Here is a 17,265-nt window from a genome sequence, read left to right as displayed (position 1 = left end):
TGTTTCACTTGAACTATACCACATGTCTTTGAATGCTGTTTGAGATTGCATAATCAGGGAGTCTGTGTAACTGTCACTGGCTTCTCAGACAAGCAGACTCCAGGATGACCATTGGTTGGCTCTAGGGCAGCAATAGGCTCCTTCAAACCTATTTGCTGTCACCTAGTGTCCAGCAGTATAAATAGCTGCATAGAAGGCTTGGTGAATAGTTCAGTTCCTGTTATTCAATAAAGCATGTTCCTGCTTGAACTCTCTCGCCTCGTCTACTGGTTGCAAAGAACCCAGTACACAACACTGGTGACGAGGATGGGATCCCTCTTCTTCAGAAGAGCTGAAAGTCACTAGGAGTTGAGGCCAGCAAGCGCCTGGCAGGGAACACAGTTCCCCCCCCTCGGTCGGCCTAGCACGCAATGCTAGTGACCACCAGCCCTGTGGACCAGTCCCAGGGCCCGTGAAGAAGCAGGACAAGGATGACGAGAAGCCCAAGCTGTGAAGACTTCCCGAGATGGCGAAGGTCAGAAAGCTTGAGGAATTTGATGTCACTCACCCAGAGATATGGGTGTCGTACATCTCGAGGGTCGAAAACTACCTCCATGCCAACCAAGTTGCCGAAGATGGCCTGAAGGCCACAATGCTCTGCGGGCCTGCAACCTTCAATATTGCAGAGAACTTGGTCGCACCAGCGCAGCTGGAGTCTATAACGTATGCAGACATGAAGAAATGGCTCAGCGACCATTTCCAGCCCAAGTTATCGGTGATAGCTTGGAGGCATGCCTTCGAAGAGAGAGTCCAGCAACCTGGAGAAGCAGCAATGGAATTCATCACGGCATTGAGACAAGCTTCACGTCTGTGCCAATTTTCCAACTTAGAAGAAAGGCTTCGAGACTGACTCATCTGTGAAACTCTTTGTGAAAGAGACTCTCTCACTCCAGGAAGCCTTGAAAGAGATCATGGTGGACGAAGCTGCCAGCAGGGCCGTGAAAGCCACGCGGCCCACCAAAAACACTCAACACGAGGAGTCCGTCCACCACAAGGACGCTGAACTCTCAGAAGACATCAACTGCAACCACAAAGTGGACAAGGTTCAACAGCACAGTGACAAAGAACAAAGGCAGTCCTTTGTAATTAGTTCTCTAATTACAAGGCAGCTCCTTTTCTTCTGTGTCCGGGCTGTGGCAGCCACCAGAAACACATGGACTGCAGGTTCCGGACAGCCACGTGTCAGGCCTGAGGGAAGACCGGCCACATGACTTCAGTCTGCAGAGGTCAACAGAAGGATCACCAATCAGACATTCCAATCAGGAGAGGTACCGGGGACCCAGGGCAGCTTAGCATAGGGTTTTGCTCCATCTGTTGGAGCATTTGCTGCATGGGAGCTCGCCACCCCCTTAAGCCCAAGCTGCAACTTCAAGTCGAGTTGCAAGGCGTCCCTTGCAAGATGGAACTGGACACTGGGTCAGCCGTGTCCATCATTTCTCTCGAAACCTTCTGCTTCATATGCAACCACAGCTAGAGGTGGGCCAAGCTTAGGCCATCCAACATCATCCTGACCAACTTCCAAAACTCTTGAGTTGCTGTCAAAGGTGAGGCCATTTTGGCCATTAAGTTCAAGGGGTTTTCAGGTCCCCTAGATGTGATTGTGGTGGAGGGCCAGTGAACGAGCTTGATTGGGCTAGATTGGTTTGATGCTCTGGGCATCCAGTTCACTGGAATCCACTGGACACAAGCAACAAACTTGGTGTCAGTAGGCAAGGAGTTCACAGACATTTTTGACACTAGCCTAGGAATGTACAACGGCCCTCCGATAGCCTTTAAACTTGATCCTGCTGTAATGCCTATCAGGATCAAACCCCGCAGAGTGCCATTTGCGCTTAAACATAAGATTGATGCAGAGCTGGATAAGCTAGTTGAACAGGGGGTGCTACAGCCCATAGATGGGGGTGAATGGGAAACCCCAATTGTCATGCCACTTAAGGCCAATGGGGAGGTCAGGATTTGCACTGATTACAAGGGCACCATTAATTGGGCACTTAAGCAGCATGTGTACCCGATGCCAGTTGTTAGCCACATCTTGGCATCACTGCAAGGGGGTACGGTTTTTGTGAAGTTAGATTTGGCACAGGCCTATCAGCAGTTACCTGTGGATGAGGCCACAGCAGCTGCACAAACCATTGTAATGCACGGGGGGGGGGCTTTTAAAGTAAAGCGCCTCCAATTTGGGGTTAGTGTAGCCCCTGGCATTTTTCAAGGTGTTATGGAGCATACGCTCAAGGGCATTCCGGGGGTTTGCCCCTATTTCAACTATGTGCTCATCACCGGTGAGTCCACTGAGGTGCTTGCAAGGAGGCTCAAGGCCGTCCTTCAATGGTTCCACAAAGCAGGCCTTAAACTCAAAAAGAATAAGTGTAGCTTTGGGGTCCCCTCTACTGAGTTCCTGGGTTTCTGTATTGATGCTGAAGGCATCCACCCTGCTGAGTCCAAGCTGAAGGCCATTCAGCTAGCACCTAGCCCCAGGTCAAAAGGAGAGCTTCAGGCATTCCTGGGTCTCCTTAATTTTTACCATGCATTCCTTCCTAACAAGCCCGCAGTGGCAGAGCCGTTACACCAGCTCTTAGACTAAAACACCCCATGGAAGTGGACCAAGGTTCACAAAAACAGTTTTAAGGTAATAAAGTCACTACTGTCTTCCAATTCAGTGCTCACTCATTTTAAAGAGTCATTGCCTGTATGCATTGCGTGTGACACATCCCCTTATGGGGTAGGAGCCATTTTAAGTCATTTGGAAAGTGATGAGACTCAAGTCCCAATTGTCTATTACTCAAGGACATTGTCCTCTGCTGAGCACAATTACATGCAAATTGACAAAGAGGCCTTAGTCATTGTGGCCAGGGTGAAGAAATTCCATGATTACTTGTATGGCAGGGAATTCATGGTCTTCACTGACCATAAGCCACTGTTGGGGTTATTTACTACAGATAGGCAGACACCCCAAATTCTATCCCCTAGGATGTTAAGATGGTCCATTTTCTTGTCAGCCTACAGCTTCAGGCTGGTTCACATACCTGGCAAAGACATGGGCCATGCAGACAGCCTTAGCCTGGTGCCATTGCCACAGATAGAGCCAGATCTGGCTCCAGCAGCTCGCATTTTGTCAATTCAGGATTTGCCTGAGCTTCCCCTCCATGCTGGGAATGTGGCTGCAGAAACTGCTGCAGACAAGGTTTTAAGCAGGGTGCTATCCTGGATTCACACAGGGTGGGTTGAAAATAGTCCTGGACCTGAGTTCCAGAGCTACTTCACATGTAGACATGAGCTTTCAGCTCACAAGTGTTGCATTTTATGGGGGAGCAGGGTCATTGTCCCCAGTTCATTAAGAGACAGGGTACTTCAATCTTTGCATGAGGGACATCTGGGCATAATCCAGATGAAGGCATTGCCACGAAGCTACCTATGGTGGCCTGGGTTAGATAAGGCTATTGAGGCTCAAGTACACGGGTGTTACACGTGTCAACAGTCCAGATCTGAAATGCCACATGCTCCTGTCCACAGATAGGAGGAGACATACTCCTTGGTCAAGGATTCATATTGACTTTGCTGGGCCCTTTCAGGGACAGCAATTTTTGATGGTGGTCGACTGTAAATGGCTGGAAGTTATTCCTATCACAAATATGACTACTGCTAGGATCATCAAGGTGCTTATAAAGCTTTTTGCAACACATGGGCTGCCGGACGTCGTAGTATCCAATAACGGGGCCCAGTTCACAGCGTTCACAGTTCACAGAGTTTCAAGCCTTCTTGATGGCTAATGTCATAATGCATGCTACATCGGCTCCCTTTCACCCCTCGACTAACGGGCAGGCTGAACGGATGGTGCGCACTACAAAGGAGTCACTCAAACGCATAGTGACTGGGGATTGGCACCATAGGCTGGCTGATTTTTTGCTTTGCCAGCACACTATGCCTTGCACAGCAACGGGCAAGAGCCCAGCAGAGCTTCACTGGGGAAGAAGACTCATCACTAAACTGGACAGGTTGCATCCAGATCAGGTGGCAGCAAGGGGGTTGCAAATGGGTGATGGGGTGTGGGCCTGGAACTATGGGCATGGGAACTTGTGGGTGCCAGGTAAAATTATCAAAGTCTCGGGTCCCCTTTCGTACAAGGTGGCTCAGGATGGCAGGTGAGTAATTCACCTGTCTCTTATCTTACTTTCAGTGTTCCTACTTAACCTTCTTCAAGGTTATCTCCATTTATAATCCTGGAATTGTCTAGTGGTTCCCAACCAGATACTAACCAGGTCCAACCCTCCTTAGTTTTCAAGTCTTAGAAATGGTCAACATTGTGAGGCTATCTGCTGGTATAGATCTTGATCTGGAAATTGAGTTAACTGACATCAAATAAATCAATAAATAAAGCAGATTATAAAAACTAAAAATAATAATAGATTTGGACAGAAGAAAAATTGCATGGTGAAGATACAACCTGTGTGCTAGGAAATTAGGAAAATAATGGAGGATTAACATTTAAGATTTTAAGATTTTCAAAAGGCAGCATTTTTAAGTCTCTAAATTTTAAAATATCATTTCAAAGTGCAATCTTGTGAATTCCTTGCTCATCCTAAGCAATTGAATAACAGCAGAACACCCTCAAAAAGAATATGAAAACTGAGGAAATCTAAGCAATGGAGAACAGACAGTGAGGGGCTTTTTATAAACATTCAGTACTTGTTTGATTGGTAATCAGGGGGCAGCTTTGTAGACACTAAATTGATTGAAACAGCTGTTTCAAACAATTCTGTTGAAGGTTATCACAAAACTGCAGCAATTAAAAATTGGAAAATCCCATTAAGACATCTTGCACTCATTCTGTTACTTCTCTGAAGCCAAATTGTTTCAGATCTACTTTAATGAAATGTACTTTGATCAACTCTCTCATCTCATTTCCCAGAAATCATTAATAGAACTAATACTTTAGTATTTGCTTTTACTGAGCTAGTACTGATTAGTTTCATCATGATGTAACTACTGCTGATTGTAGGAGGAAAAAAGTTTACTAATTATGAGAACTGCTGAATCTGAAGATAGTAATGAGAGAATAACACAGATGACATCTAATTTGAGTTTGAATATGCTTCTTTACGGAATACATATATAACCAGTTTGGTTAGTAAAATGCAAGAATGTTGTAGATAATTATGCTCTTTTAAATAACAAAGGATAGGATAATACCAATTTCTTTGAAGACTTCAAGACATCTCAGCTAGTAGTTTTCAGATTACCATTTAAGATTTCAGAGTAATTGCTATTAATTGACAGCTGCTCCTAAAAATGCATTTTATGCCTGCTAGAGATAATTTAAAATAAAAAATAAAAAGAAAGCACATCTATAAAGGAACCACTGCCTACTACTTTGAAATATTAAACAAAAAAGTGGAATCAAAACTGAAGTTGTAGACTCAGCCATCCATCCTTCCAAGGTCAGAAAAATGAGGACCCAGATCGTTGGGGGCAATATACTGATTCTATAAACCACTTAGAGAGGGCTGTGAAGCACTGTGAAGTTGTATGTAAGTCTAAGTGCTATTGCTATTGTAAAGAATAAAGCTGGGGAATGAGGAACCATATTAATTCACACACTAGACAGTAGAAGAACCATTATATGAATAACTAAATGAAGGCTATCAAAAGATCCGCCAAGTATCTGTTGATTCTGGAAGAGGAAAACACCTAGAACTTAAACTTGGAGCATAAAATATATAAGGACTTTGATTTGTTTATACTACAATAGACAATTCTTCTATGTGTATAGAGTGTCCTTTCTGTATGCAGTAAAGAGATTAATCTTATTCCAGTCATGTCCATTAGTCTTCTGTCACATAAGCTAATTCCTTCATAAGCAATTAAGGGTCTGGGCAGCTGAATTTAAAGCCATAGCTTTGTAATGCCTGACATCAACACTTGGCAAATTTTCTTTCAAGTCAACTACCTGTGTAACATACATTGTATCTGATACTCTTAACCTGCTTAACATGCAGTCCATAACGTGCTTTTTCTAACAAACTTAATAAGCATTGAATAAACAGATAAAATAATTCTGGAACCGAATACAACAAATTCTCAGGATTGAAGCTCACTATAAATTCAATCCTTATTCAAAACAATACACCCTTCTTAGTGTTTCATTTTATCAAGTAAATCAGATCTATATCTACATTGTTTCAAATTTCCACTCACCAACAATCTCACTTGGTTCTTTGTTATAGAGTTTCTTGTTCCAGTAAAGTAGCCGTAAAAAAGGAAAGGAAACCAGAAGTACAAGACAAATTCCAATAAACATGTGCCCCGTAAATCCAGCAAAGTCCAACCCCTAGAAAAAAAATACAATTGAAATACAGTTACAATGGTTCTCCTCAGTTAAAAAGGGAAATCAAAAATGGCATGCTGTTTTATGTCTCTTTTTAATATCACAAGGTCATGTCTCTGTTAGAAGAAGTGCATCTTAAGGTGAACGCTCAAATTTCACTTACAGTATGTCTTTCCCCACCTAGCTTTCCATAGCAGGAAATGTGCCCACCATTTCCAATAAAAACTGGCTGCCGAGTGAAAGAAATTAAGAATATTACTTTCTAAACACACACACACACACACACAAAGAGAGAAAGAGAGACAGACAGACAGACAGACAGACAGACACACACACACACACACACACACACTCCATTGCACCGTGACACTTGCCTTTTGATCTGTTACACTATGCTGGAAGATAGTTTAAGAAGCATTTGTCAGTGTACCATTATGAATTGTCTTAAAATATGAGTCTTTAAAATATGATTATGACATCAAAAGATAAGGTGGAAGACAAGTTATAATTAATAATTCTAATCTAGACCATGAACAAAGAAGAAAATAAAATAAATTATTCTCTAAAGCACCAGAGGGCAGGACAAGAAATAATGGATGGAAACTGATCAAAGAGAGAAGCAACCTGGAATTAAGGAGAAACTTCCTAACAGTGAGGACAATTAACCAGTGGAACAGCTTGCCTTCAGAAATTGTGGGCGCTCCATCACTGGAGGTTTTTAAGAAGAGGCTTGACAGTCACTTGTCTGAGATGGTATAGGTTCTCCTCCTTGAGCAAGGGGCTGGACTAGAAGACTTCCAAGGTCTCTTCCAGCTTCTATTCTATTCTATTCTATTCTATTCTATTCTATTCTATTCTATTCTATTCTATTCTATTCTATTCTATTCTATTCTATTCTATTCTATTCTATTCTATTCTCACAAATATATAATAAAAAAGATATAGGCTATACACCATCCATAGTCACTTCTTGTGAGATGTGTGGCCAGCCACAGATGTGTGGGCAGCCACTGAGGCACTTGACCGGTTTGTACCCTTGCGGCCCCTGACCCGGTGCAGATCCCAGCGAGCTCCATGGTTCTCCGCGGAGCTCCGGGAGATGAAGCGTCAGAAATGGGGCCTAGAGAGCTGCTGGAGGTCCAGCCGATCTGAATCCGACCGGTTGCGGTTAAAAACCTACATTAGGTCTTATCTCGCTGCGATGAGGGCGGCGAGGTGTAATTACTTCTCTACCCTCATCGCGTCCGCAGATAACCGCCCGGCCGCCTTGTTTAGGGTGACTCGCTCCCTTCTTAATCAGGAGGTGAGGGAGGATCCCTTGCAGGGTCGTGCCGAGGAATTTAGTCAACATCTGTCGGATAAAATCGCTCGGATTCGGACCGGTTTGGACTCCAGCTGGGCAGAGTCTGGCGATCAGGACACGGGCGGTCCTGTCAATGTTATCTGGGAGGAGTTTGATTCTGTGACCCCTGATGAAGTGGACAGGATTATGGGGAGGCTGAGTTCCACCACATGTTTATTGGATCCATGCCCTTCTTGGCTGGTTTATGCAGCTAGGGAGAGGACACGAGGCTGGCTCCAGGCGGTTATATCTGCTTCTTTGAGTGAGGGTTATTTCCCCACCGTCTTGAAGGAGGCGGTGGTGAGACCTCTCCTCAAGAAGCCTGCCTTGGACCCAGCTGTATTGAACAACTTTCGTCCAGTCTCCAACCTTCGCTTTCTTGCGAAGGTTGTTGAGAGTGTGGTGGCGCATCAGCTCCCTCTGGTCCTGGATGAAGCGGATTATCTGGACCCTTACCAATCGGGTTTCAGGCCCGGGTACAGCACGGAGACGGCATTGGTCGCTCTGGTGAATGATCTCTGGAGGGCTCGGGATAGGGGATATTCCTCTGTCCTAGTCCTGTTAGACCTCTCGGCGGCTTTCGATACCATCGACCATGGTATCCTGCTGCAGCGTCTCAGGGGATTGGGAGTGGGAGGCACAGTTTTTCAGTGGTTCTCCTCCTATCTCCTGGGACGCTCGCAGTCGGTGTTGGCAGGGGGGCAGAGGTCGACCCCTAGGACTCTCGCTTGTGGAGTTCCTCAGGGATCGGTCCTCTCGCCTCTCCTGTTCAACATCTACATGAAACCGCTGGGTGAGATCATTCGTGGTTTTGGAGTTGGGTATCATCAATATGCCGATGATACCCAACTTTTCATTTCAACCCCAAACCACCCCAGTGATGCCCTCGCTGTGATGTCCCGTTGCCTGGAGGCGGTTCGGGTCTGGATGGGGAGGAACAGACTTCAACTCAACCCTGACAAGACTGAGTGGCTGTACATTCCGGCATCCCGGGACATTCAAAATGTTCCATCGCTTTCTATGGGGGGTGAGTTTTTACCCCCTGTGGATAGGGCTCGTAACTTGGGAGTCCTCCTAGATTCACGACTCACTCTGGATGATCATATAGTGGCCGTGACTAGGGGGGCTTTTGCCCAGGTTCGCCTGGTGCGCCAGTTGCGGCCCTATCTGGACCGGGATGCCTTGTGTACGGTCACTCATGCGCTCGTGACCTCTCGCCTAGACTATTGTAATGCTCTCTACATGGGGCTTCCCTTGAAGACTACTCGGAGGCTCCAACTGGTACAGAATGCAGCCGCGAGAGTTGTCTTGGGAGTTTCCCGGTACTCCCATGTTACACCTTTGCTCCGCGAGCTGCATTGGTTACCAGTTGTCTTCCGGGTAAGGTTCAAGGTCTTGGTTATGATCTTTAAGTCCCTACATGGCATGGGTCCGTGATACCTCGAGGACCACCTGCTGCCGGCGTCAACTCCCCTCCGCCCTGTGCGTGCCCACAGAGAGGGCCTCCTCAGGGTGCCTCCGGTCAGGGAATGTCGACTGGTGGCCCCCAGGGGGAGGGCCTTCTCTGTGGGTGCTCCGGCATTATGGAACCAACTGCCGGTTGAGCTCCGGACGGCATCGGACCTTCGATCCTTCCGTCGCGGGTTGAAGACCCATTTATTTGAATTAGCTGGTCTGGCCTGATAGGGGTATATGGGTTTTTTTATTGGTTTTTATTATTTTATCATTCTTGTATTTTAATTGGGCACTGGTTTAATTTTCTTTTAATTTTTGTACTGTTATTTATAGATGCCCTGTGAACCGCCCTGAGTCCCTTAGGGAGAAGGGCGGTATAGAAATCTCAATAAAATAAAATAAATAAATAAATATAGATTTGTAAATAAATAAATACAATTAATTTCCTTTATTAATGTGCAGACATACAGTATGTCTGAAGTCTGTAAGTCAGAAGAATTTCCTATGATCTATGAAGTTACCTGTTACATACATACATACATACATACATACATACATACATAAAATACCATTTGTGTAATACAAATAAGTGAATATAGTTTCTATTGTTTTGGAAACAAAACATTTTAAAACTGCACCTATTTCAAAACAGTTGTATTTGTTAACAAAGCACATTCTTATCATCATACTATAACAAAACAAACTGTAGCAAATCTAAACAGATTCAATCACTATGCACTAATCTAGTAGATCAAGAAAGATTTATTCTAAATACAAGTACAGGTAGTCCTTGCTTACCAACTGCCTCATTTAACGTCTGTTCAAAATGGCAACTATTTGGGAAAAAACAGTTTTGCAACCAATCCTCACATTTATACCCATTGCAATGTCCCATGGTCACATAATTCCTATGTATGTGCTCCTCAACTGGCTTCTGAGAAGCAGAATTAATAGAGAACACAGAGATGAAATCACAAATCACACAGGATGACTCAATAAATGATGGCAATTATTCACTTAGTGACCAAAGTGAAAGGGACGTCATAGATCCATTACATAACTATCTGTACAGTATTGCCTAAAAGGGCTGCATGTGCATCAAAACATATTTAGGAGTGGTGCTTTAGAATCTGGATGAATGTATGAATAGTACTTCTTTAAAATATATCTGCGCCTGAATATGTGTCACTATTTTAATGAGTCATATTAATGACATGCTACTTTAATGAGTTCAAATTTGTGTAGGTCTGAAAAAAGATGTGGTTGCCTTAAAGAGATACTGTGCTTGCACACTCATATATTCTACAACATCTGTTGTGAATCATTTTCACTTATTAAATCCTAAAGCCTAAAGGCCAAAAGACAGTGACTTATTTCATTTTCACACTGTAGTGTCTTCTTTGAAATTTCCTTTACAAATGTGCAGACATACAGTGTGTCTGAAGTCTGTAAGACAGAAAAAATTCCTACTGTGTATGAAGTTATCTGTGACATATGCCAATGCTAACATAATTATCTTACAAACCTTTTTACAGTAGATTACATTCTGAGATCATTGACTATGGAACAAAAACTATTTAACACTACTGATCCCACCCACTGATCCCACCCACTGTCCCCACTGTCTCTGAGCTGAGATGGATTAAACTACAATTATGTAAATTAGCCACAGCAATGTTAACACTTTTTCAAATTATAAAAGATAGTCAGGTTTCTTAAAAACGTACCAGTATTTGAAAGTTTAAATGTTTAATGCAGAAAAAGGAAATAAAGATATTATTATCAGGCAATTAGAAATGTGTTATTTCATGTCTTGTACAAGATAAAAATAAAGGATTTTTACTGAACTTGGTACATATTGTTTTTAACATGGTTTTTATGCTTTTACCTGTAACTACCCACTCTGAGAATGAGAAAAACAGTTTAATTTGATAGATAGATAGATAGATAGATAGATAGATAGATAGATAGATAGATAGATAGATAGATAGATAGATAGATAGATAGATAGATAATCTTATTACGGTAATAAACCTCCATATCAGTGGGTGCAATTTCGGATATTTGCATGCCATGTTATAACACAATTCCAATGTGTGTCAACTCAGAAATAAATTTTATTGATTCTTTGCCACTTAATCCCAAGAATGTAGATATAAACTTGAAGGTTTGATAATAAGTTAGTTACTACATATTAATGATGAGAAATAATTTAAACTTTAAGATTTGAGGAGGTTTTTTTGTCTAATTTAAGTTATTCCTTGAAGAATCATTCTGAGAAAAACAAAAAAACAAAAAAGTAAATGTTTGGTTATATGCAACAGTGTCAGAATGGATATGATCGTTTTTCAACACAGTGAGATGAATGAATCAGCAATATACAGCAACATCTATACCTAGGGATTTGTTGTTGTTTTAATTAACACAGCGGAGAGCAATACATACCACCTTCCTGAGTTCCTGATTTGAAACAATAATCACATTTGGAGGATCCCCAATAGCAGTAGCAGCCCCTCCAATATTTGTGAAGATAACTTCAGCAATCAGGACATGCCTGGGATCGAGATTGAGCACCTCGCATAACCTGCAATTGCACCAAGAAAATACCAGATAATATCCTTGCTGGATGAATTTTTAAAAATAATATTAATATTTCACTTAAAAATGTAACAAAACAGAGCCTATTAAGAGCACCCAAACTATCATACAAAAATTAAGAGTAAACTAAAGACCAGATAGCAAAAGATATCATCTGTATAGCTTGAGTTTAATGTTAAATATTAACATAGTTTTCCCTTTAATTTTTGCTCTAATAAAGTTAAAGTGCAGTATGGAATATATGTGGTACATCTTCCATTAATTATCCTTAAAGATCTCAACCTTCCAATTCAAAAACAGAAGAAATAATAGTTTTTGTGTCAGCTTTTTTAAATGAAATGCATGGGCTTCCTGACAACTTCTGTAAAATACAAGGCATAATGATGATGACAGAGGTTGAGTCCAACAGTGTTGAGATACCTACAAGTTGTCCATCCCTATTTTATAGTTTGAGATTGGAGAAGAACAAATTAAAATGGATGGCACAGAGTATCTTTAAAAATAAATGTCTATGTATATCTGGAGCAGAACAAATTATTTTGCAAAAATATGCAATGTCCATAAAACCAATTCTGATAAGTAAATTTTCCTATTAAGTAATGTTATAGGAGTCTCTTCTCGATTCAGATTTATTTCCAATTTTTCACAATGTTTTATGTGAAAAACCAATGTTGAGTAGCAGTGTGATGGAAACATGAGCAAGAATGGGGTCTTTTTTCTTAAACAGAGCTGTGGCTCTTTTCCTTTCAAAAAGTGAGTTTGTCACAAAACCTCATAAGGAAATAAGATCATATTTCATGCATCATTGGTAAAACCCTATTGTCAGGGAATCAGGAGAATTTGCTACTAAGCCTCATCACCATGGTAATAAGAGCTTACAAAATCATTTTAAAATTGGAGTGAAGAAGCCTGGGGAAGACAATAACAATAACTGGATGGTTAATAAACCATGTAAGAGAATATATAGTTTATTTTAAAATTCTGGTTTTTTAAAAAAGTATTACTATATGTGAGATCCCCACCATAATATGAAAACATTTATTTATTCATTCATTCAATATGTGCTCCTCATTCTAATTGACAAGACACTCAAGTAGATAAAAAATATTTGAATCTAGAAATTAGTGTGTTTAATATTGTTTCCAATTAAATCAACATTTCAGAGCCTATCAGGAAAAAAACATTCACCATAAAATGCTAGTTTTATCACTTCCACAGAGTGAAAGATTTAATTTAATTTAATTTATTAATATTTCTATACCGCCCTTCTCCCGAAGGACTCAGGGCGGTGTACAGGGCAAGAATAAAACACAAAGCTACAAAAATTAAAAAGTAATTAAATACATGCCCAACAATAAATACATTAATAAAACCCCAATAAAATGATAGTAAAACCCCACCAATCCCCCCTCAGGCCAGGCCGGCTTGTTCGAACAGGTATGTTTTCAGATCGCGGCGAAAGGAGCGAAGATCGGGCGCCGTCCGGAGCTCAACCGGTAACTGGTTCCATAGCTCCGGGGCGCCCACAGAGAAAGACCTCCCCCTGGGGGCCACCAATCTACATTCTCTGACCGGTGGCACCCTGAGGAGGCCCTCTCTGTGGGAACGCACAGGGCGGAGGGAAGTTGACGCCGGCAGCAGGTGTTCCCTGAGGTACTCCGGACCCCTGCCATGTAGGGCTTTAAACACCATGACTAGTACCTTGAATCTCACCCGGAAGACAACTGGCAACCAATGCAGCTCACGGAGCAGAGGTATAACATGGGAGTATCGGGAAACTCCCAACACAACTCTCGCGGCTGCATTCTGTGCCAGTTGGAGCTTCCGGGTGGTCCTCAAGGGCAGCCCCATGTAGAGAGCATTGCAGTAGTCTAGTCGAGAGGCCACGAGCGCGTGAGTGACTGTGCATAGATCATCCCGGCTTAGATAGGGCCGCAACTGGCGCACCAGGCGAACCTGGGCGAAAGCCCCCCTAGTCACAGCTCCTATGTGGTCTTCCAGAGTGAGCCGTGAATCTAGGAGGACTCCCAAGTTGCGAGCCCTATCTACGGGGGGTAATAATTCGCCCCCCATAGAAAGAGATGGAATGTCCGAATAAACCCGGGATGAAGGTATGCAAAGCCACTCGGTCTTGTCGGGGTTGAGTTGAAGTCTGTTCCTCCCCATCCAGACCCGAACCACCTCCAGGCAACGGGACATCACGGTGAGGGCATCACTGGGGTTCTGCCAACTTGGTAAGTTCTGCCAACTTGGTAAGAGAAGATAAGTTAATTCATAGTTAAACCGCTATTGTATGAAGCTGATTTGACTGTTTAATCTTCTGTTCTTACATACAGCAGGTGAGGGAAAGGAATCTCTAGAACAGGAGTAGACAAAACTTGTGAGTATGATGCCCATAATTCCTTAACACAGGGCTTTTCAACCAGTGGTACGGGTACCACCTCTGGTACATTGGCACCTGGCAGGTGGTATGTGACCATCCTAGAAAAGTGGTAGCGGGGGAGGGGAATGAGCTGAACCGGCGGCAGCACCACACAAGTCTGAGTGAGAGATGGCTGGAGCTGCAGGGCTGTCAGGGCTCAGTGGAAGCACCAGGATCAGCGCTTCTTCAGGGCTCAGTGGAAGCACCAGGATCAGCCCCAGGCTCCCAGGGTCATGTGAAGTGACCAAAACCTGCTGCAACCACCCAGCAGAGGGGGGAATAAAAACCAAACACCCCACCCCACCCCACCCCCACTGCCAATCCTCAACAGAAATGCTCACAACAATGAAAATCTCGGACAGGAGGAAGAGCACCCCCGGGCAGGCGGGCAGGCAGGTGTCTTGCTCAGCTGTGGCTTGGGGGGCACTTTATTCAGTGCCATTGTAACTTTGAACAGTCACTAACTGAACTGTTGTAAGTTGAGGACCTCCTGTACTTCATCACTTTTTTCCTTTTTTTATGACACCTTGCTAGGCAACTGGTGGTACTCGGATGTTACCATATCCTAAAAATGGTACAATGGGTGAAAAGGTTGAAAAGCCCTGCCTTAACATATTGGACTATGACTGATGCTGACTGAAGTAAAAAAAAAAAACAGAAGGAAGGAATGGGGAAATACATCTAGAAAAAGAACTGAATGAAGTAGAGTGCAGGGAGCCATGTTTGGAGTTGACATGCAGATAAAAAAAGGACAGTCAATCCTTTTTTCAATGAATGACTTTACCTCACTATTGTGTTCATTTCTAAACTATGTTTAATTTTGGAAGTGAACTGGATTCAGAGACAAAAACTCTCCAAAGCAAGGAAACACAGAAAAATGAGGGCTGGACCTATCTATCTACAGTAGCATCTATCTATCTATCTATCTATCTATCTATCTATCTATCTATCTATCTATCTAAGCATCTTCATTAATTCCCAAAGTGTGATGTTAGGCCATTGATACTGGGTTGGGAAAGTAAAATTGGAGAATACCAGCAGTGTAAAATTGTTTATTTATAATCTTAAGAGAAATCTGATCAAATTCAAGAATGGTTCCCTTATATACAACATATTACCACGCTTAGATTTTGTTTCTTTGATAAAAAGAGAAACTGTTTAAAAAGGTAATCCAAATGATCCAATAGATATGATGGATTTACAAATGTATAAAGTATACTATAAAAATATGTAAGCAGAAATTAATGGCTGGGGTGAAAAAGAGAGCGAAAGGAAGACCACTAAAATACTTTGTACTATAATAGTCTTTCTTTATCCTTTTGTTTGCAATCATATTTTCATATCAAGCTTTGCTCTAGTTTAAAGTTTATATTATGCAATTGATTATTGTATCCAACTCTACGGGGCGGTGCTCATCCCTGTTTCTTGGCTAAGGGAGTCAGCATAAAGACATTTTCTGTGGTCATGTAGCAAGCATGACTATACACCAAAGGCACATGGAACACTATTACCTTCCCACCAAAATAGTACCTATTAATGTACTCACATTTGCATGCTTTCAAACTGCTAGGAGGACAGGAGCTGGGGTAGGAATGGGAGTTCACCCCATCGCACAGCACTCAAGTCTCGAACCTGGACTGACAGCTTTTCAGCTGACAAGCTCAGGATCTTTAACTACTGAGAAGTAGACTAAAAGCAACTTCAAGATTGCTGAAGTATTTTTTTAAAAAACCCTATAAAATAGCTCAGTATGATTGCCAACTGAAATCTTGGCAATACCTGGTTTGCTGGTTGTCTTCCTTCTTTTATTATTCAGTTTTCATTTACTCCAGAAGAAAGATATCAGTATGGATTTAAAGCATTGTTGTCTCTCAACACAATATCTTGTTTCACTGGTCCTCAGAGAATCACAAGTGACTTTTGTGAAACAATGGTTTTTATATTGCCACTCAGAGAGTGAGTACATACACTTTTATAGTGCTGATCCACTTGGAAATGCTTTTATTCTGCTAAGTACTTAGCTAATATTTTGTGCCAATCACAGATTAATTTTTCCATGAAAGGACCTTTCACAACATCCCATTTCAGAGGTCCCATTTCAGACAATTTGGGCAAAATCAAGACAATAGCACCACTTCATTTTTACTCAGCATGGCACACAGATCTATTAATGTGATCATAACCTTGGTTGGATGAATTAGGAGAAAATTCTCTCTTTTTAATTAGCTGATAAGTCTTCAGTAATGTTCTTTATAGCTAACTCAGTCCAGGGAATCTAATTTCAGGAGCAATTATTTTATACAGACAGATTTTAAACTATGTTTATTGGCTTTAGCTTTTGCTTAAGTATTGACCAAGTATTACCATGATTTCTGAAAGTTTGATTTTTTTATAATAAAGCAAAAAAATGAAAATACTTCAGAAACAGCTGTACATCTTTATCTACCTCAGAATGCTGATTTATTATTGCTAAAGGAAGGAAAAACTGGGGTGTGATTATGGAATAGGGCATGTCAGACTTCATGCAATTAAAAAAACCCCTTAGTTTCACTACAGGTTCCACTTCTATTTTTATAGTATGCTATTTTACTTCTATTTATATGTGCTTCATGCCTATATGACAATTTGAACCGTTTAACTCCAAAGTGAAAAATATAAAATATTAATGCAATCAAATAAATAATGTACTGCAATACATATGACAATTTGAAAAATACCTTATAGTTACTGGAGTAAAGAGGAGCATTGTAGTAACATTGTCCAGAAATGCTGATAGAATTGCAGCGAAAAAACAGAGAATGATAATCATGGCCCACACCTTGCCTCGAGAAAGTCTATAGGCCTAATAAAAAGACGCAAAAAAATTAGTGAAATAGATGAAGGTGATCAACAACATAATGCAAATTTCAACAGATCAGTTTTTCTTGTCATGACATATATTAGGGATTCTGTTGATCTCAAGAGAAGATTTGAACTTCTAGATAGATATTTTATATACTTAAATGCTTGTGACTGTTTAATATATTATAACCTTCAATTGGGCAAAATACTGCATCAAAGGACAAGATGTTTTCAACAAGAACACCT

General features: G+C 41.7%; 1 protein-coding gene across 1 annotated transcript in view; it reads right to left on the bottom strand.

Moving 5' to 3' along the window:
* The window catches only part of OCA2 (OCA2 melanosomal transmembrane protein), a gene marked incomplete at its 5' end in the record, with an annotated part of 243,872 nt that overhangs the window by 149,780 nt on the left and 76,827 nt on the right, over nucleotides 1-17,265 (bottom strand). The window contains 3 exons of the mRNA XM_083361506.1: nucleotides 6,232-6,364; nucleotides 11,604-11,742; nucleotides 16,896-17,020. Coding sequence (XP_083217632.1) covers nucleotides 6,232-6,364; nucleotides 11,604-11,742; nucleotides 16,896-17,020 — 397 coding nt within the window. The remainder of the gene's footprint in view (nucleotides 1-6,231; nucleotides 6,365-11,603; nucleotides 11,743-16,895; nucleotides 17,021-17,265) is intronic.

The sequence above is a fragment of the Vipera ursinii genome (genome assembly GCF_947247035.1).
Source record: "Vipera ursinii genome assembly, chromosome: 4".
Taxonomy (NCBI): domain Eukaryota; kingdom Metazoa; phylum Chordata; class Lepidosauria; order Squamata; family Viperidae; genus Vipera; species Vipera ursinii.
This window is presented reverse-complemented; position numbering and strand designations above follow the sequence as displayed.